Below are 21,730 nucleotides of genomic sequence, written 5' to 3' on the forward strand. Positions count from 1 at the left end.
AAAGTGCTCTTCACATATGAGGCGTAGCATTTTTGTTCACTACCGCCTATTTTTCGAGCACTTTTTATGGGATATGGCTGCTAGCGGGTCCTTTTGTTTGCGATAATGGCGTATCCTCTCTTTGGATGTAAAAACAAGCCTTTTGGTTACTTGTTTAGAGCATGCTTAGTACTTAGTTATTCGTTTGTATCTAGCTGCGAGTTGTGGTATAGATGAACTGTGATTTTTGAACTCTTGCTAGTTTGGATACGGTGTGAGCATGTTCCTCAGTTGTGTTATCAGAAGGATTGTTAAATTTCTTAAATTGTTAAGTTTATATTATGTTTGCTAGGGACTAGCAAGGTTCAAGGTGGGGGGTGTGATTAGCACCCAAGATTGTACGATCTTAGGGCTTAAATCCTCTAACTTGTAGCTTTTATGTATTAAATTCGCTGTTTTTATTCGATAATGCACGTAAGGTATTTTTGTGAGTGTTTCAGGTAAAACGTGCTAATAAGGCGATTTTGAATGCCAAAGAGTGTATCGGGGTGCAACTAAGTGTCCAAGTGCCCGACGGCACATGTTTCATCGTCACCGGAACCTTTTAGCACTTTAAGAAGCCTTGTAGGACGTTTGGTGGTCAAGTTGGCGAGAATCGTTCCTAAGTGTATCAAGCGAGGCGAATGCTTCGAGGATGGCCCTCCAGAAGTCATCCGTGGAACCAAGGCCTCATGGTATACTTTCGTTAAGTCCCGTTGATTAAGTATTGAAGTACCGAAGAGCTGTCGGGTCACCATAGGGCCTGAAGTGCCTAGCTGAACTTGTTCTGCAGTTTTTGCACAGAGGTATCAATACCTCAAAAACATGGTACCGGTACCATGTTGATCCAGTGGTAGATAGGTTGATTGGTACCAATACCTCATTTTTGAGGTACCGGTACCAATGCCTTTCGGCCAGCACCTTTTTGCTGAATTGTTCAAACTTTCATTTATGGAAAGTTTCTATTTTAGGCATGTTTTTGGGATATTTTGGGGGCCTTTTGGTCCAATGTTTGGCTGATTTGTAAGGCATGTAAATAGGCCTTTAGGCCATTTATAGCCATATATGTAATGTTTCACACTTTAGGTCTTTTGAATTCTTAGAACTCCATTGGTAAGTTTTCAAGCTTTTCTCACTTGTTTTCTTTAAGAACACTAGCAAGCAATTGTGTTACGTTAATTTCTCGAGTATTAAAGTTCATCGTGTGGTTTGGATCTTCTATAAAATCAAGTTCATTTACGTTTTCATCGGTGAATCATGATTTCTATGCTTAGCTCTTTTTCTAGTCTTTTTGCTATGAGTGAGTAGTATATAGGTTTGGTCATGGGGTTCACTCTATGATATAGTTATTTAAATGGTTTCTTTTAAACTTTAGCTTAATTTCAAGCTTTTGAATGAATTAAACCTACGATGTCTAGTTTTGATCATGGGGTTGGTGGCTTCTTTGATCAATGAAGTTTATCGCCTTGTGCTACGAGCTTGATAATCCTACGCGTGCGAACGATCCTTTTTCGTCTCTCACCTGCGTCAAATGAGTTTAATTTGAATCAGAGCCATGAGTTAAGTTATAAGTAGTCTTCAGCTTTTAATTCTTCTAGTGGAATCCGGACGATTTCGGTCCACTCTTGAGTTAGATGAAAAAACCGTTTGATGGCTAAGTCGTGGGTAAATCAATCCCTTTGACTTAACCGTTTCTAATCTAGTTTAATTCCAAGTTTAAATTTCGTTATTCAAATCGAATACCAAAGTTGGCCGCTTGAACGCTACAACTCTCTACTGTGGGCAGCATGCCCGGAAAAAGGATGGATCGATGAGCACACTTTTGGCAAAAGAGCGCTGAATTCAGAGTCGCCACTTGGGTTTGAAGGTCCGACACCCAAGGAACTGAACTTGAAACGCTCGCTGCGTTGTTTGATTTTTGAAAAAAGTGAAGACACCAGTCCGTCATAACCATATCTGGGTTCGGGAGCCAGGTTTAAGGCACCCCTCTCACCCAATCCGGAAATCGGTCTCTACTTAGGCATTTGCGAAAACGTTTGTGATTCTATTTGATTAATCAATTCTTTAGCCAATTAGGGCGGGTAAATAGTTAATCGGGGATTTAAACTGTAACATTTTGCAGGATGTGATTTGTAATAGCATGAATGGATGAAATGGTGAGAAATAAATGGTATAAAATCCAACATTGTGATAAAATATCAAAACAGTGTCTTTGTATGAATTTGACACAAGCAGTGGCCAACTTGCATGCATGGATCTTCGTGAATGCAAGCCCACCATCGCGCGACAAACCCATACAATTACGCGCTGGTTGATATCCTACCAACTGGTTGAGTTTTATCCCCTTCTGAGCTCTAGAAGGACCAGTGCTCACCCAGGGCAAACCAAGTAAATATAGACACTTATAATGTACAGTTTAAAGACTAAACAACCCTACAAATTAAAAAAATACCCCATAAACAGTGTGGGGACAAAATAATGGCCTAAAGCCAAGCTACCCGTGCAAGGCTAGCCACTGGTCAGAGGCAGACTGGCGCCCGAGTGTGGCGCTCTAGCGCATGAGTGTCGCGCCCTGGTGCGCGCTTGTCTGAACCGTTAACCAGTGTTTGGTTTACATATTTCTGGTTTCTGGGACAGGTCCAGAATGATCCTAGGGGTACCCATAACAACAGAAAATGCAAATTAACTACAAATTAGCAGTTTGATCTAAGGAAAGCAGTAAACTAGTTTTTATCATGCTTGCAGAGTGATCTATATAAACAAAAAGACATAAAATAGTAGGAAACCAATCCCCACGCGGTCCTGTGAGCGCGGCCACGGAGTGTCGCGTGTGAGATTAGGATCGTCGTGCGCTGGTTCCTACCACAACAGTTTTTGAAACCCTGCCAGCTTTAGGACCAGAATTGGTATTGATTACCAGCCTTGGCCCTGTCAGGCCCCCTCAGGGATCAGAACAGGAAAATAATAGGTTTGCTATACCTAGATTGAGTTTGAATAGATGATATTGAGCTTTGAGGTTTGTGGCTTGATTGAGTGGTTGGATGTTTGAGTGACGAAAGTGGAAGAAAAAGCTATGTTCTTTTGTGCCTTTCTATCTCTTTAATTTGCTTTAAAAGAATACAAAGTGAACCCTTTTGAAAATTGTTAACCTTTTGAAAAACTTGACCTTTCAAATGGATGAATCATGGGGGTATTTATAGGGAAAGAGGGAGGTAGATATAGGCTGCAAAGAGAGGAATTCAGCCAGTCCACGAGGCTGGTTGAGATTGCATTAGTGGCCAAGTTTCCACCTCAAGAAAAGTTGGTGGGAATAGGCATTGCGCTCCGGCGCGCGAGGGAGTCGTTCCGGCATGCGAGGGTTGCGCTCTGGCGCGCGATGGTCGATGGTCAAGCTTTGACAGTTGACTACACCTGGCAGTTTGACCGCGCGCGTGGGTGTGGGAGCAGCGTGCGCGTGTACCACTTACTCACGCGTTGGTCAACGGTCAAGCTTTGACCATTGACCAATACCTGTCAAGTTGATCTACGCGCGCAGGCTTCAAATCAGTGCGCATCAATAGGGTTTTTGGCTTTTGAAGTGGCTTAGGATTAGGTTAGGTTCAAGGATTTTGCAAACACTCAAAGCTCAAACACTTATCATTCCCGGGATGTTCTTGATCCAATTCATCATCGGGGAATGAAATACCGTAAGTAAACTAATCTGGAAGCCCAAATTGGGGTGTTTACATCTACGCAACATCTAATCCGAATTCGCTTAAGAAGATTTCTCTGTGGGAACAATTCCGGTCTTACTGGTTATTATGCTTTCAACGACTTAGCCTTACGCTTGGGGTGTAAACCTTTCTAAGAGGTTAGGTTGCAACGAAGCAAGGACGGTAAAGGACTCTAGGTACAGGATTTGGGATACGGTAAGGGATCCTAAATGCGGTATAGAACCCAGTATGTGTGTATGTGAAGGACGGTAAAGGACTTCAGGTACAGTATTTTGGGAAACGGTAAAGGATCCCTGAATACGGTACAGTACCCAATGTGTAGGTTAGGGGTACAGTAAAGTACCCAGTGTGTAAAGTTGGGAGACGGTAAAGGATCCTGGCAATGAGATAGTGCGACCCCTAAAACTGAGTTGTCATGGTGAGCTATTCCTTTATTATGGTTGTAGGCGACTCCAAACTGAGTACATAATTTAGTATTCGCTTAGAACCCTGGTGCATGACAAATAAAGGGAGAGTTATTCTATAGGACGGTTAAAGTTGATGGATGTGGGAGGAAAGGACCTTGCGGAAAGGATCCTTAGAATTCATGTAAGATGATGGATAGTAAAGAAAAAGACGATGTGCTGTTAATCTGTACCTTATGTGTATTATGAATTATTATGTTGTTGATTTGCTAATTGTAAGGTAAGGGGTTAGTAGGGTTGAGATTATCTATTGAGTTTCAAAACTCATTATAGTGTCGTTGGGCTGGCGTTTCATGCTAAGTAATCAAGATATCGAAGGGCAGAATCCGTTGCAAGACGATCCGTACCAGAGTGAGGACCTCCCAGCTGAGGAAGGGGAGTTTGTTGAGCCTTGGAGGCCATATCCATAGAAGCTCTGTTAATTTGATGTACTTTTAATTAAATTTCCATACGTGTTATCACATTTGTCCAACTCTATTTCATTTTGTTAGTTTGTAAGACAATTAAGTAGGTTTGAATTGGGTATTTGAGGTTTCTGCTGCTAAACTCTGTTTAATAAAATTTCATTTCTTATATATCAGTTTTATGAATTATTAAATCAATTAAAAAGGATTTAATTAACGTCTCCGAAAAATTGGGGCGTTACAATGATAGCATGTGTGAGCATTGAATGATTGAATCCTTTTGAACCTAACCTAGCCAATATCAAAAAGTCAGAACCCTGCCTGCATACGTCGGTTCAAAACCAGCGTGCGCCGGTCCATTTGTCATGTGTTAGTCATCGGCCAGCTTTGATCATTGATAGGGCAAGGCAGTTTGGACCTGAGTACGTAGGTCAAACTAAGGGTCATCATTTGGCCCGAAGGCCCGCGGCCCGCCCTAAGCCTGCCTGGCCCATCGGGCTTTTACCCGGCCCGAGCCCGTGAAACGGGCGGGCCGGCCCGGCCCATAGTTTGTAATGGGCGGGCTTGGGCCTATAAATTTTTACTCGGCCCGCCCGTAGGCTCGGCCCGTGAGCCCACCCAGTAGCCCGCCCATGGTACCTGTCCAAAAGCCCGCCCACGGGCCCGCCCATTAGCCCCAAATCCAACAAAATCCTTTCTTTTTTCCCTTTCCCAAGGAAATTTAAGCTTGCCCGGTTTTTGGCCCGCTAGCTCGTCAATTGGGCTAGCTCGCGGGCCGGGCTTGGGCTTCAATTTATGGTAGGTAGCCCAGCCCGCCCGGCCCGCAAAAAAGAAAAAGCCACGATCGGCCCGGCCCGTGGGCGGGCATGGGTAGCACATTGGCGGCCCGGCCCGGCCCGATGATGACCCTTAGGTCAAACTTGCTTTATTCAGCATGCAGAAGCCATATACATTATCCATCATCCAACCCACAAGTTCAAAGCTCAAACTCCTTCCAAGCTCCAAAAATCAAAGGTATACCACCTTTGTAAAACTCTCTATTCTAATCCCTGAGGGGGGCTGGCAGGGTTAAGCTTGGTAATGAATACCAATCCTGACCCTAAAGTTGGCAAGGTTTCAAAACTGTCTGTAGCTAGAACCGGCGCACGCCAGTAACAAGCATGCACACGTTAGTCTTGGCAGCACTTGCAGAACTGGTGTGGGGATCGTTGTCTAGTTGTTTTATGTACTTATTTCAATATTTGTCACTGTGAAGCATGTTAACCAGTTTACTCCTTTCTTTAGTTAGAACTAATAGTTTTTGTTTTCAATATTCATACCAGCTGCTATGGAATACCTCTTGGGTCTTTCTGAACATGTCTCAGAACCAAGAAAATGCGAAGCCAAGCATTGGTCAAATGGCTAAAACTAGTGTACCGCAGTGGTTTACCCGCGTACGCCAGTCCAACCTTGCCTAGTGGTTGGCCATTGCATGGTAACTAGGCTTTGGCCTCTATTTTTGTACCCACACTATTTACGGGCGTTTTGTTTTGTTTTGTTTTTTTTGTGTGGCTTCGTAGCCTATTTGTACAGTTTATAACTGTATATAAATTGTCTATAAAACTGTTTGGTTTGTCCTGGGTGTGCATTAGTCATCTTCAGAGCCCAGAGGGTTGAAAATAAGAGCTGTGGGTTTAGGCTTACTGGCGTACGTGAGTTCTAGTGTGGCATACGCAGGTTGAAACAAGCATGCAGTGGTTTGATCAGTGCATACTGGTTTCTTTCTACGCACGACACTCTAGAACAATGTCTTCTAGTCTATTTAAAACTCCCACAAGAGTCTGTTTTCATCATATACTAATTGTTTCAATAAGCGAGCATGCCGTTTTATCACATCTTGCATACATGATACGGCTTTAAATTTGCTTAAACTGTTCCCCGTCCTAAGTGGCTAAAAAGTGATTAATGAGAGAGAATCCAAATATTTTATAAATGCCCGAGTAGAGATCGATCTCTGGATTGGGCGAGAGTGGTGCCTTAAAACCTTTCTCCTCTTGTAACTTGGCTCCCGAACCTCAAATATCAAAGTGACGACGGACCAGTCCAAACATTTTCTAATCAAAACAACGTAGCAATCGTTTCAAGTTTGATTTCTTAGGTGGCATACCACAAAAACCTAAGTGGCGACTCTGATTTGAGCGTTTCACCGCGCTTTCAAAAAAGTGCGCACCCGACAAACACAGATTTTAGGGGTGTGTGCCCACAGATATATAATAGCTCGAGAAGCACAAAAACCAAGTAAACACACAGCCATAACTACGAATCACCAACTAACACATGCATTAGGTCTACTTCATTGCTAGCTATTTGTAACGACCTGAATTTCGGACCATTTTTTTTTCGAATAAAAATATAGACTTTCATACCAAATTTTATTAGCTTATTTAAATTCAACTATTAATACGTCATATCGAGAATAAAATTATGATAATTTTGAATCATTTAAACCTAATAATTTTATTATTGATATTTTTGTTAAAAGATATTATCTATATTTATAATATATATACACACGCCTCACACCCATCCACATCAACCCACCCATTTTTTTCAAACTTCTCACCCTCTCTCTGCCTCTCCCAGCCGTACCCTCTCTCTCTCCCGGTTCTCTCTCTCTCCCCCATGCTTGGCCTCCAAGCCACACCACCACCTCACCACCCCACCTTTGTTGACTTTCTCACCACCACCACCTCACCATCCAGCTGTCCCTCCCTCTCTCTCACAGTCTCTCTCTCATCTCTCCCGTATCTCTCTCTCTCCTCCTTTGCTTGGGCACCACCCAAGCTTCCACCCTATAAATAACCCTCCCCTCTTCCTCTCAACACACACCTAGCATCACCACCATCTCGGAAAACAGTGGAGAAGAAGGAAGGAGAGAGAAAGGTCAAGGTTTTCGGCTAGGAGGTCTAGAGAGAGAAACAAAGTGGGTTTCAATCATAACGACGTGCTACACTTCAATTTGAGGTTCCAAACTTCAATAACATCCTCAGGCATCCCAAAACCATCAACAAGTCCCAAGGAGACAGCCCTAACGGCCCCCGTTCCAGTCGTCTTCTCCGACGAACCAAAAACGCTTCGTTTACGTTTCGAGCTCGTACAACCGAAACTAAGGTAGATAAACCCTTAAACTAATTTCTCCTAAATATATTTAAGTGTTTTGAACCTTATAATTGATCCCTAGGAGGTCCCATGCATCAAAACAAAGAGATAGAAAATCTGTTACGAACCAGTCGCAACCTTACGGCCGCAATACCGTAACACACGGCAGCAAAATTTTACTACATTATGACCTTGCGGCATCAACACTAGACATTGCGGTATCAACACTAAACCTTGAGGCATCAACACTAAATTTGCTGCATCAACCTTATACCTTGTGGTATCAACCTTAGACCTTGTGGCATCAACCTTGAACCTGACATTTTTATTTTCTGCAACTTTGGAAGTGTTCCGGAAAACCCTGGGCATAGTTTTATGAACCGTTTTGACCCCCGACCATTATTTTATTGATATCGAACTATTTATCATATAACACTATCATTGTGCGAGTTAATTTTAATGCTTGACTATGCATTATTCACAGGTTAAGTGTTAATTTAATTGCCAATATACATGTTAACTAGTCCCTCGGCTTATAGAAATAATAATTATTCTAATAAACAAATAGTACTCTATAGTAAAATAAATATTACTTACGATTGTAACCATGTTATTCATAAATGTATTAAATTAGTAAATGACGATATTATCTTTAATTTGGATAATGACTAAACCAACCTCTTTAGTATTAATAAAAAATACTTGTTCATTAAAAGAAGTTTAAAGGCATCGGCTCAATCATAAAATATTAACTATTTTACTTACTTGTATTTTATTAATTGATATGGAGTACTTGTTATCTCTTTTTGAAATACATCATGTGATAAATTAAAGTTATTGATAAATAATGTCAGAGTATTCTTTTTTACCACGTTATGAGTTGAATTGATGCTTGGACACCATTGTATGATTGAGTTACTGTTTTTCATACATTGTATCAACTTTAAAGTTTCGGTTATGCATGTTTGATAAATCGGGATTAGGATAACTGGGTTGGTGAATATTAGTATTCATTTAGTTGATGCTAGATAATGGATGAATTGGAAATTAAGTTATTGAGTTAAGGTTTGGAGATGGGTGCAAACAGGGCCCAGTCTCGTGTTAAGATGGGTGCAAACAGGGACCCCGTCTTGTGTTAAGGTGGGTGCGAATAGGGGCCCAACCTTGTGTCAATAGGTGTTAACGGGGACTGAATTGTTGAAATGGGTGAGAACAAGGGCCTAGTTTCAATAATTGTGGTAATCCTAACTGATGATATGCCGTGAGAAATTCCAAAGGGTAAATCGTGCCCTTGTTATGGCCTTAAATGAATATATTCATTTAGGACCCTGAGTGTAGGACAAGCAAGGGGAGATTGTCCCATAACACAGCCATAGTTAGTGATTGGGGGGAGGATCGATCTTGTGGAAAAGATCGTAGATTCATGTAAGAGAATGGATTGTAAGAAAAGGATGACGTGTTATGTTTCTGTTCTTCGATTATTATTATCTGCTATTTGTAAAGTAAGGGGTTAATAGGGTAAGGGTTTTATCTTCTGAGTTTCGACTCATGGCGTTTAAAAAATGCTAGGTACCAAGGAGGAGCAATACATCCAGCTGGAGGAGCCGTACGTCACCGAAGACCTCCCGGCCCAGAAAGGGAAGTTTGTCGAGCCATTGACTAACTATTACTAGAAGAAGCTCTTAGTATTTTAAGTATTGTACATTCAATTCCAAGATGTGTTTGCACAAATTATCAAACTTTGTTTATTACCGGTTTGTAATAATTAGGGATATCAACTTAAGCTTTTATAATTAAAAACTTTCAATATTTATTTCTGGTATTTATTAAAAGAATCCTTTGGAAATCATTAAATCATTTAAAAAAATTTAAATAACGCGTCCGAAAAATCGGGGCGTTACACTATTGTTTTCATTTTCCTTCTTGTTTCTTCTTTTTCCAAAGCGTATGAATCTTGTTTCGCTAGCCGAAGAATATCCCGCGTATCCATCTTTGTCTCATGTTTGGAGTAATTTTTCTATCCTGTATACACGGCATAATGCTGATGTGAATTCTGGCCACATTAACTTCATATAGTGAACATGTTATAAGACTCTAAAAATGGATAGAATTTTCAATTTACTGAACTAAAATCCGCATTAAAAAAATTATGTGTTTCTTGGGAAATTTAATCCTATTCTACTTGTTATCTTTACCACCCCAAACGTATTCGATTAAGGTGGCCATTTCTATTTTATTACAACATGGGAATGGATAGGAAATCTTTCCATACTATTTTATCTTATATATAAGATTAGTGCTAACCCGTGCCTACGGCACTATGCATTTCCGGTTGGAAGGGGATGGCAATTGTGTGATTTAGATGAAAACTATGGGCACTTAACCAAGAAGTAGAAGGATGCACTACAGCCTTTGGATCAAATGAATCTAAGTTGTTCCAATAACTTGTCCCCACACCCTTCTGTTTTATAATAGAGATGACGGGAACCGATTGAAATCTTGAATTACATAGTAATATCTTATTCGTTAAAAACGACCTATTATTGAAAATCTATCAAAATAAAACAGTATATATCCGACAAATTTGACACGAAAATAAATATAGTAGCAAAAATTGATTGCATACCTAGTTCAACAGCATCAACCCGAATATATAAATCCTGGCCCCCACTTGTAAACACTCTGGAGTCCATTAAATCCCCGTGCCACGTCACGCATCCACTGTCCCCGCGAGAAACATCCGCACTCGCATACGCATTGCACGAGCAATTCCTCAAGCACTCCGACTCACACTCTTTTAGCCCCTTCACACCCCTATCCACATGTGCCGTCCACGGGTTCGGCACCTTCGCAAATGGCACCTTCTCGAAGCCCCCGCCGCCCCCACACACGTGCCAGCCCCGCTTCCTCACGCACCCGCCCGACCCGTCCCTCAGATACCAGTCGTGTGCCGACTTGGGCTCGAACCCGGGCAGGCATGTGCATTCGAACTGGCCCTTGACTAAGTTGGACGGGTCACAGTAACCGTTTGTGCCGCAGTAGTTGTAGGAGTCGCAGGGTTTTTTCGGACCTGTGTAAATCTCAACCCATCTATGCTCATTATCGTTCCACGTCAACCTCTGAAGCGTCCCGAATTCGTTGAGCACCATTCTCACGGAAATCGAGGGGTCAAGAATAGAGTAAGTCATACTTACCTCGTCCTGATTTTCGACGTAGCTGTGGTTGAAGTAGTCCATTTTCATCTCGGGTACACCGCTCCACTCGCGCCCTATCCACGAACCCACCCGCCAAACCAGCTCCGAACCCTTGTACAGAAACGGTTGAGGAGCCCCGTTAAGGTCCATTTTCAAAGAGTACTCCCCGGGTTCCGGGTCATCGCCCGACTTCCAAGATGTCACGAACCGGTTCAGACCGGTTTTCCGGTTCACACCGAATCTAAAGTTGGGAAGCAAAGTATTCGTAGGATAATCAAAGCTCTGCCACACAACTACCCCATTGCTATCAAGCACCACCAAATTTCCTGAATCCAGTAGCTGAGCCGAGGAGTTTTTTGCCAGCGTCGGATCTGAAACATTTGTGGACCAGATCGGATTGCTCCGGTCTGGACCGGTTACGACCAGGTTTCCCGTGACGTCAAATGAGAGGGAACCGGATGTGTCGTTGATTGGGTCGCCCCTGTTGGCGACCCAGACAACGGTCTGCTCGGAAACCTTGTGGTACCACATTCCGAGGTACCAGTTTGTCGATTTTCCGGGGGTAAAGAACCCCAGGGCAAAGGTTTGATTGCTGGAGATGAGCAAGTCACCATCTTTCAGGGACTGGGTGTTGTTTATGGTGTCAGTGGGGGTGCAAAATTGGAATTGGTATTGAAGGAGGAGTAGGAAAATGGAACAGAGGATCTTAGTATCATGAGACATGGGTCTGGTTTAGGTGATTTGTTTTTCTCTTCTGTTGTTCTTTTTGAGGAAGAAGGGAGACACTCGTGAGCTCCTTCCTCTGCTTTTGTTTTGGGTTTTGGTGAGGTAGAAATGATATATATAGGGCAGAGTTGTTGAATACATTAACTACCTGAGAGCATGATTGGCCAATGGATTGTACTGCTTTTATCTGCTTGGGCCCGTTTGTGTTGGATTACTGTTTTGAGATTGAGTTATTTTAGCTCCATTTTGGTAATATCATTATTTTTTAAGTATTTATTTTCTGTTTTACGAGACAAATTATTTTTTCATAATACATCATTTTTTATTCAAAAAATAAGTATTCAAATAAACACTTATATCCCTTAGCCGAACGGGACTTAGATGCTGAGTTTCAAAAAGGAAGAAATTTCAGGTGGTATATGAGTATGCTGCGTATAAGGTGGACATAATAGACTGGTTTGGTTTGAGTTTTGAGGGATGATTTTTTGAGTAATAAACGGAGATAGATAGATAGAGAAATGAGAGTAATAAATTAACTACTAAATAAAGAAAACTTTTTTGAATGCAATATCCCTACAACCTCACTAGGTTTCCTATGCTGCAGTTTGGCAATCAATGAGCTAATGAAAATAATTTTTCAATTTTTTTGAAGGGTTTGATAGATCTCATTGAAATCTATCAATCAAGATCTATATTGCATTTTTTTTTAATTTCAACATACCTATTATTTTTAAATTTGAAAATTGCAAATAAGTACTTATTTTTTAAGGGGCAAAACTGGAACGCCAGCTAATGCTACTCAAATTGATTTTCTTTAAGGCTACTACTGGGCCCCTTTTGGTTAACTACAAGAATACCATTCATATAATTGGTAAACTCAAAATCCATCCTAACTATTTCATCAAAGAATATTGTGAAAAATCAATTGCGGAACCGAATGAATGGTTGAACAATGGCTTGGTGGTATACATTGGGTGAGATGTTTTTTATGGGATTAGTAGCAGAGCAATCATGCAGAACTTTCAAAAGATGAAAACTCGTCGGGGTCAATTGTAAAACATTTTAGCGACGAATATTTAGACTTTTATACTAATGTTTAGAAACTTTTGGAATATTATGCTACAGCTTTTATGCCTCATGGAGGAGGTGAATTTTTGTGGTTAGTACTTTTTTAATTATACTTTATGGTGAAGTTTTTTTTTAGTTTGTGATAAAAAGGTACCCCATCTGTGTTAAATTTTTGACTCCGCCACTGCTTATCGTTAATACTTTGGGGAGCGACGACGGTAAAAACTAAGCCAGTTTGGAGCCATAGATAATGAGTGACAATTTTTGTGACAACCTAAATATTTGTCCGAAAGACATTTGTGAAAAAATAACCATTTCTAGCATAGTGTGTTGAAAAAGGGAAAATAATTGCCGCCGGGGAAAATCAAACTCGCGCGAGAGAGTCCATAAGGCATGGTACACGCCTCAACCAATTTCACAATTTTAATTTTAAGGTCAACACTATAAAAATTTTTTTTTTTGAAACGGGGGTGGCACGTTCCATTCCCCCCACTAGTTACCTCCGCTACTGCCCAAGCCTCTCATCAATCATACATTTCTGTGGGGCTCGAGATAATTGTAAAGACCCCACAACAATGTGTGGTGGGGAGAGGCAAAGTGTTTGCTAGTAGTATTTGATCAAGAAAGAACAGAATATTGATAGAAAGAGGTAGGATTCTACTAAAGATTTGTAACATCCCAAATTTCTGGGGGGATTTTTTTTTATTTTATAAGTTCTTTTAGTTAACTTTTGGTTTTGCTTGGTAAATTTCTTTTCTTTTCATCCGTCTTTATTATAATAACTCTGATTTTTGGTAAATAAAAATTTCATTAAATCCTTTTTAATTACTTGGATTGCTTTTAAAATTCATTTTTAATTTCTAATAATCCCTCCTTTTTAATTTCTAATATCCCTCATAACTAAATTCTAGACTTATAAATTAAGTTTTCTTCATATAAAATTAACTAGTCATTTCCTAAGGTCAAAGGGACTTATTTATGCTTTCAAAGAAAAGGGACTTATTTATACCCTTGCATATTTATTGGTGTCTAGAATTAATTCATAAATTCATCTTCTCGGCTAGGAATCCTTCCTTTCCTAAGATAATTTGATTCCAACCAATTAGTTAGCCTAACCAATTGGATTCTAACCAAACCAAACCAAACCAAGCCTTAAGTCCCAATCACTTGGGGTCGGCTACATGAATCCTTTTCCTCCATTGAACTCTGTCAAGAGCCATTTGTTCACACAAACCTACTATACTCATATCGTTGCGTACCACAGCATCTAATGTCAATTTAGGTCTATCCCTCCCCGTAGCATTGCTACCAAAAACTATCCTATCTGCTCTCTTAACTACTGCGTCTCCTGATCTACGGTAGACATGTCCAAACCATCTTAGCCTATTTTCCCTCAACTTCTCTTTTATGGGTGCTACACCTACCATCTCACGAACCGTTTCATTTCTAATCCTGTCTCTTCTAGTCTTACCACACATCCACCTCGACATTATTATTTCTGCTACACTCATCTTATTCAGCTATTGCTTCAATAGGCCAACATTCTGTCCCGTAAAGCATCGCTGGTCTAATGGCAGTTCCATGGAATTTTTCCTTCAATTTTATGGGTACTCTCTTGTCACACAGTACACCAGTAGCGCTCCTCCACTTGAGCCACCCCACTTGAATCCTATGGGTCACATCATCGGCAATCTCTCCATCTCTACTAATGATTGATCATAAGTATCTAAAATGATCACTCTTAGGTATCACCTAGTCTAGGATCATCACTATTTCTTCGTGCGCACTGCTTGTACCATTAAACTTGCATATATACCATATACTCAGTTTTACTCCTACTTATTCGAAAACCCTTTGACTCTAATACTTCCCTCCAAATTTCTAGTTTCATATTAACACCTCTAGCGGTTTCATCGACGAGGACAATGTCATCTGCAAACATCATACACCATGGGATATCGTCCTGAAATTGTGTAGTCAGTTTATCCATAACTAATGCAAAAAGGTACAGGCTCAAGGCTGACCCTTGATGCAATCCTACAGTGATTGGGAATTCACTCGTTTCCCCTACTGGTAATCGAATGGTAGTGACGGCACCTTCATACATTAAAAGGCTATTTCACACATTTTGAAAATCTTTAATCATATTTTTCATTGAATGGTCTCTTCAATGTAAGCCATCATCACTTCCTTTTTCCTTTCTACATGTAACCTTGGCATGAATGTACATATATAACCCTAAAATTTCTTAGAAAGGCTAATTTGAAGCCTTATTCATTTTTTTTGTATTGACAAGTCATTTTCAAAAGCCTAAAAGCCTTCCAACTTTTATCTTACTTGACCAACTAAGCTAACCTAAGCCTTCAAGCAACCTTAGCCATGATTTCCTAGCTTTCATGTTTAAAGTTAATAAGTATTATAGCCATCATTTTTACTTTGTGTGTAAGACTAACCAATTAGGGTAATAAGAACCTAGAAAGTAACTTAAAGGCTACCTTAGAATGCCATGATTCTTACCTTGTGTGCAAGACTTAAACCTAATTACTCTTCAAGAATAACTTTCCTAGATTTTTGTAGGTGTTCATGCATGCAAGCCTTGAAATAATAGACTTGAACCTAATTACTCTTCAAAATAACTTTCCTAGATTTTCGTAGGTGTTCATGCATGCAAACCTAGACTTAGACTAAAAGAAAAAAAAAAGAAAGGGAATTTTCGGCTAAAAGAGAGAGGGGGGTGATCATTGTCTTACACATTTGAGTGTAAGACAAGTAAACCATTTTATGCTACTTTAAACATAACCCTAACCATTTATTTTCTTCTTTCTTGCAAGCAAACCCTCCTAAACAAGACAAGACCAAAACCCTTCATAATAACCTAGATTTTGACCTAAAATAAAAATGACAAGTAAGGAAAGGCTATGGCATGTTTAAAGCCAAGATTTGACAAAACAATAGAGCAAAATAAATGAGAGAGAGCGAGGCTAGGAGAGAGGGAGGGGGAGCTCAATGTTTGCTATAAATAGCACCCCACTCTTGCCTTGAACTCACACTTTCAATTCCTCCAACTTCTCTCTAGAAAATTTTCGTGTTCTTGAAGTAGTTCTTAGAGTTCTTCCCTTATTCTTGAGTTCTTCAAGAAACTCAACCAAAGCCGCCACCAAACAACCACCCGACCACCCTCTCGATCCAAAAAATTTAGTAGTTTAGTCTAGATTTAGTTTCGAGAAAAAAAGAAAGTCTTTTTTTTTCCTCTTTCGAAGCTACCATAAGCTTACCGTAAGAAATCACTTCGTTCGATAGCCACATTCACCTTCCGTAAGCCGACGTACTTTCTTTTCCGTAGTCATACCATCTGCCAAGAAGAACGGTAGATTTTCCGTACTCACTATCTCTAAATATAAAAAATTTGTATGTTACTTTTTATGTTTGAAATGTGTGAAAGAATAGCTAGAAAACTTATGTTTTAAAATAAAATATGACTAAGAAAAATATCTCTACTAATTTTCGCTAGTAAAAATATTAGTTATATATGGCAGAATATTTCTACTTACTTTCCCCCAGTAAAATTTAATTATATTTTATTGTGTTTATAAAAATGCATGCTAAGTGAAAGTACTTAAAATAGTTTGATTGGTAGCATGGTTACCTTAATTTTTTTGGAATGATTATGAATAAGTACGCTTAATTATTAGCTCTTAAAACTACTAGTCTAATGAGTGGTTTCCACTCCAAAGGTGTCCATCTTTGTGGCACTATGCTTTACGATCGTTTTTACGACTGTGGAGTAACCCGAGGCTAACACCTTCAAAAGTTCGTCAACAAGTTTGGCTTCGAGTCGACTAAGAAAGGAATAGTGATTCTAACTGAACTTGTCCGACCTTGAACTTTCCTGGTTATTTCTATGTCAAACATAATCCACCAAAATTTAGAAAATGATTTTTGGTGGAAATTAACGACTTATTAACCCAAGAAAAATATGTTATTTTGAACTTCCCTTAAAGGAAGAAAGAACAGATTTTTGAAATAATAGTTTGATTGGTAGCATGGTTACTTAGATTCTATTTGAAAGAGGTTATGAGTATGTATACATGTTTTTAGTCTTAATTTACTTGTCTTGATGTTGAGTTATGTGCATATCTTGTTAAATTTATAGACTAGTCGATGGATTAAGCATGAAAAATATCATAGACTTGGATGATTTTGTTCTTTATTTTAATTATTCTAGTTTAGTTTCAAGATTATGATCAATAATGCATGTTTACGAGACACCGTATATAGTATTCTTATGTGGAAAGTTTGGCCGCGGAGTCCTAGCATGAAAACAAGACACAAAAATTGAGGAAGTCTAGAAACATGACACGTAGGGTGTTGCTAATGAAAAGACATGTTTTTAAAAAAAAGAAAATATTTTTGAAACCGTAATGTGGCCAGACTTGATAGCCCATTGTGTGTGTATGGATTTTTGAAACTGTAGTGGCCCGACTTGGTAGCCCATTGTGTGTATGGATTTTTGAAACCGTAATGTGGCCGAAGTGTGTATGGATTTTTGAAACCGCAGTGTGGCCGGACTTGGTAGCCCACTGTATGTATGTATTTTTTAAAACCGCAATGTGGCCGGACTTGGTAGCTCATTGTATGTGTATGGATTTTTGCGACCGTAGTGTGGCCGGACTTGGTAGCCCATTGTGTGTATGGATTTTTGAAACCGCAGTGTGGCCGAACTTGTTAGCCCATTGTGTGTATGGATTTTTTTACGACCGCAATATGGCCGGACTTGGTAGCCCATTGTGTGTATGGATTTTTGAAACCGCAGTGTGGCCGAACTTGATAGCCCATTGTGTGTATGGATTTTTTTACGACCGCAATATGGTCGGACTTGGTAGCCCATTGTGTGTGTGTATTGCCAATAGAGCCGGACTTGGTAGTCTCATTGGAGGTGTATTTTATTTCAAAATAAAAATAAAAATGATTTTGGAAATGTTGATTTGAAAAAAATGAAAAGTGGAATCGATATTAAAAAATTAGACACGGTCTACGAAAATATTGCGTAGGAGAAATTCAGATTACACGGACACTGATGCCAGTTGAATAGTGAATGTGCATGTGTTATTGTTAACTGCTTATTCAGAAACTATTGAATATGTATGTGCTATTTTGAAATTGTTGAATTTATATGAGCTAGTATACCACTTTTATGCCCCGTTGTTTATAATTATGGGTTAGCGGGTTAGGGATTTTCCTACTGAGCTCCATAACTCACGGTGTTACCTTTGATGACCCTGACATATTATATTAGGGGCGACGATGGTATAATGTGTCAGACTTTGTAGATGATTAGGATGAGATGTACACCTTGGAGGCTTTCGAAACCGAGGAGCTGACTAGGATGGAGGAACAGGCAGAGCAATAGATAAAACCCTAGATTGGTTCAAGGTAAAGCAAATGTTATTAGCCACCAGTTTTGCTTGGCCAAAGAAGCTTCCTAGTTCCTACTAACGTAACACCGGAAACAAATCTCAAACAACAAATGATTCCATGTATGAAATGAGATGGTAGGATGAAGTTTAAAAGTGTGCAGAAATTTTAAAAGATAGTCTTGAGGTTTCGATTTTTGGTTCACATTATCGGTTTAGATTTTAGTCATTGGCGTTGAACTTTGACTATGTTAAATTGTAAGTAAGGCAGTTGTTGCCCCAGTGGTTCAGGCGGATACCTAGGTTTTTGAAGTACTCTTTAAGGTTTGGGGTTCGATTCTCTGCGTACAAGATGAGTATTTTGAAGTAAGTGGGGGACCGTGACTGATGTGGCCGCGCTAGCTCCCCCGGAGATTTGGATTACGCAGTTGGGTCTATTTAATGGCCTGACTGTAGAGGTGTTCCTCCGTTCCAAAAAAAAAAACATGTAAGGCCACTCGGCAAGATGTGGGGATGCCCGCAATCTTTGCTAGAAGTCGCCTTTGTAATATAGATTATTGTGTGGGTAATTTCTATTGTTGCTTGTTTCTTGAAAAAGTAAAAATTAGCACTTTTCTATTGGGTAAAGTTCACTTTGACCCCTTGTGGTTTGGGTCATGTGCGGATACACCTCTCTTAGTTCAAAAGTTTGCAATAACACTTATGTGGTTTGTGAAGGTGGCACATAACACCCAATTCCCTCTATTTTAACGGTGGCGTATTTCACACGTCTCTTGAATCTAACAAAAATCGAATCCAAGCCGTTCATAATTTATTAATCATATAATAGAGCATCTCTATAAAAAAAAAAAATCAACTCGATCATACATCAATAACTCAGTGATCCAATTCTTGTTAAGATGAATGATAAATTTAAATTTGCAAATTTCCTTCATAATAAATTCGATTCGATCATGAGGTTTTCACTGTCAATCTACTTGAATTTGGTATGGATATAATACTCGTCAAATTGAACAATATCAATGGTTCGGATCCAATTTTTAGTACATGGGATAGATTGGTTAGATTCAACGAAGAAGATGAATCAAGGGAGAAGCTGAGAGCATATCGGGCTATCGATGCGTGCCTGTCAAACTTGACGTTATTATGGACGAAATTGGGTGTTATGTGCACACTTCACAAACCACTGGGGTGTCATTGTACACTTGTAAACCGTAGAGGGTGTATCTTCACATGATCTAAACCACAAGGGGTCAAAGTGGAGTTCTCGTTTTTTTTTTTTTCCCTAGCATGGTTAACAGCCAAGTAATGCAGAGACTGTAAATAAAAGTTTACTTCTACTAGTTTCATAACATAACATCCACTATGTTTGGGTTTGGTACTTGGATATGCCAACATGGGAGTCTAATTGACACATAACATGTCAAACTTTTTGACGGAGGGGAAAATAGACACATCAGATTATTCAGTCGAATTATTGACGGAGGTTGATGATGGGCTCTAATTCTATCTTTTTTTACAACTCCAAAGTGTTTAATTGGAATTTTTTTGAGTTTATGTGCTTACGAGACATTAATTTGAATGAGAGTGCGGGGCCGGGTGTTTTTGAAAAATTATTTCCCTAAATTTTGACTAGGTACATAAACCAAACTTGGCTGACATTAGTGCAAGTAGTTATCATTCTATTAATTATAGATTTGACTGATTTATGGTAAAGCAAATTTGCCAATTAAATAAAAATCTGGGAGAATTTGTCTGAACCATGTCCCCACCAGTTTTCACTACTACAATAATAGATGTAGGTTATACTAAGGAGATTCACAGAGATCATGGTTTTCAGTGAAAACGTGATAAAAAGTGGTGCTTAAATTTTTTTATCTCAGTTTAAGTCCAAAGCTGAGATAAAAAGTGGGTTTTAGCACGGAATAAAACACCTCACTCTTGCAGCGAGATAAAAGAAAAACAACCTCGCCTTTGTGGCGTGATAAAGATTTTAGGGCAGAAAAAAATGAGATAAAAGATCTCGCTCTTGTGCCGAGATAAAAAAGAAAAGACCTCACCCTTGTGGCGTGATAAAAAAATTTAGGACGGAAAAAGAATGAGATAAAAGATCTCACTCATGTAGCGAGATAAAAAAGAAAAGAAGGTGGAAGGGAATTTCCAAAGTTTTATAGTTCAAAGGGGGCATAAGCCTGAGAAGTTGGAAACTGGAGTGGCTTCAAAGAGGACACGTGATTGACGTGAGTAGTGTTTTCCTCTTTCACAATCAAATAACTGTCATACCAGAGAAAATTAATGAACTTGGAAGAAAAAATGGGCAGGTAACCAGATGACTAATCAACAAATGTCTTTAAATGCTGGTACATGGTAAGGTACGATTTGGAATATTTTTGGGATGGCACTATTACAAAAATAAATAAGGAGCACATTAAGGAGATTTACAAAGATTACGGTTTTTCAGTGAAAGTATGATAAAAATTGATGCTTAATTTTTTTTATCTCAGTTTAAGTTCAAAGCTGAGATAAAAAGTGAATTTTAGTGCGGAATAAAAGGCCTCGCTCTTGTGGCAAGATAAAAGAAAAACAACCTCGCTCTTGCGGCGTGATAAAAGATTATAGGGCAGAAAAAAATTAGATAAAAGATCTCGCTCTTGTGGTGAGATAAAAGAGAAAAGACCTCACCCTTGTGGCGTCATAAAAGATTTTAGGACGGAAAAATATAAGATAAAGGATTTCGCTCCTATTGCGAGATAAAAGAGAAAAGGTGGGAGGGAATTTCCAATGTTTTATAGTTCAAAGGGAGCATAAGCCTGAGAAGTTGGAAACTGGAGTGGCTTCAAAGAGGACACGTGACTGACGTGGGTAGTGTTTTCCTCTTTCACAATCAAATAACTATCATACCATAGAAAATTAATGAACTTGAAAGGAAAAATGGGTTGGTAACCAGAGGACTAATCAACTAATGTCTTTAAATGCTGGGACATGGTAAGGTACGATTTGGATTATTTTTGAGATGGCACTATTACAATAATAAATACGGGTCATATTAAGATGATTCAAAAAGATTACGATTCTCAGTGAAACTGTGATAAAAAGTGATGCTTAAATTTTTTTATCTTAGTTTAAGTTCAAAGCTAAGATAAAAAGTAGATTTTAGCGCAGAATAAAAGATATCGCTCTTACGGCGTGATAAAAGAAAAACAACTTCACCCTTGTAGCGTGATAAAAAACTTTAGCGCGAAAAAAAATGAGATAAATGATCTCACTCTTGCGGCAAGATAAAAAACCTACCCATTTAGGCGTGTGGTTTGAATTTTCACGTGGGCTGGCTGGTACTCATTTAGGCGGGCTTTGAAAAGTTATGTAAGAAAAATGATGTCGTTTAAGGACTTTGAAAAATTCCTTTTTTTTTTTTTTGGAAATGACAGGCTGGTCCCATTTTTTAGGAGGGGTTCCATGTCAACCCTTTTTTGTCAATGCTGTACTGTCAAGACTCTTTTTAAAGATGCTTTTACTATTTTATCTTTGTTACTTTTTACAGTTGAAGAATTCACACCTCCAAAAATTCACAACCCCCAGAATTCACACCAC

General features: G+C 39.3%; 1 protein-coding gene across 4 annotated transcripts in view; it reads right to left on the reverse strand.

Annotated features, from left to right (window-relative positions):
* The window catches only part of LOC131313100 (G-type lectin S-receptor-like serine/threonine-protein kinase RKS1), a 110,116-nt gene that overhangs the window by 46,926 nt on the left and 41,460 nt on the right, over window positions 1–21,730 (reverse strand). For 2 of the 4 annotated variants that reach the window (XM_058341208.1, XM_058341210.1), the window contains exon 1: window positions 10,364–11,828. In XM_058341208.1, the coding sequence (XP_058197191.1) occupies window positions 10,364–11,654 (1,291 nt within the window). In that variant the 5' untranslated portion in view covers window positions 11,655–11,828. Of the gene's footprint in view, window positions 1–10,363; window positions 11,829–21,730 lie in introns of those variants that run through there. The other 2 variants (XM_058341209.1, XM_058341211.1) reach the window with 2 other exon arrangements.

This window comes from Rhododendron vialii, chromosome 13a, assembly GCF_030253575.1.
Source record: "Rhododendron vialii isolate Sample 1 chromosome 13a, ASM3025357v1".
In the NCBI taxonomy this organism is placed as follows: Eukaryota; Viridiplantae; Streptophyta; class Magnoliopsida; order Ericales; family Ericaceae; genus Rhododendron; species Rhododendron vialii.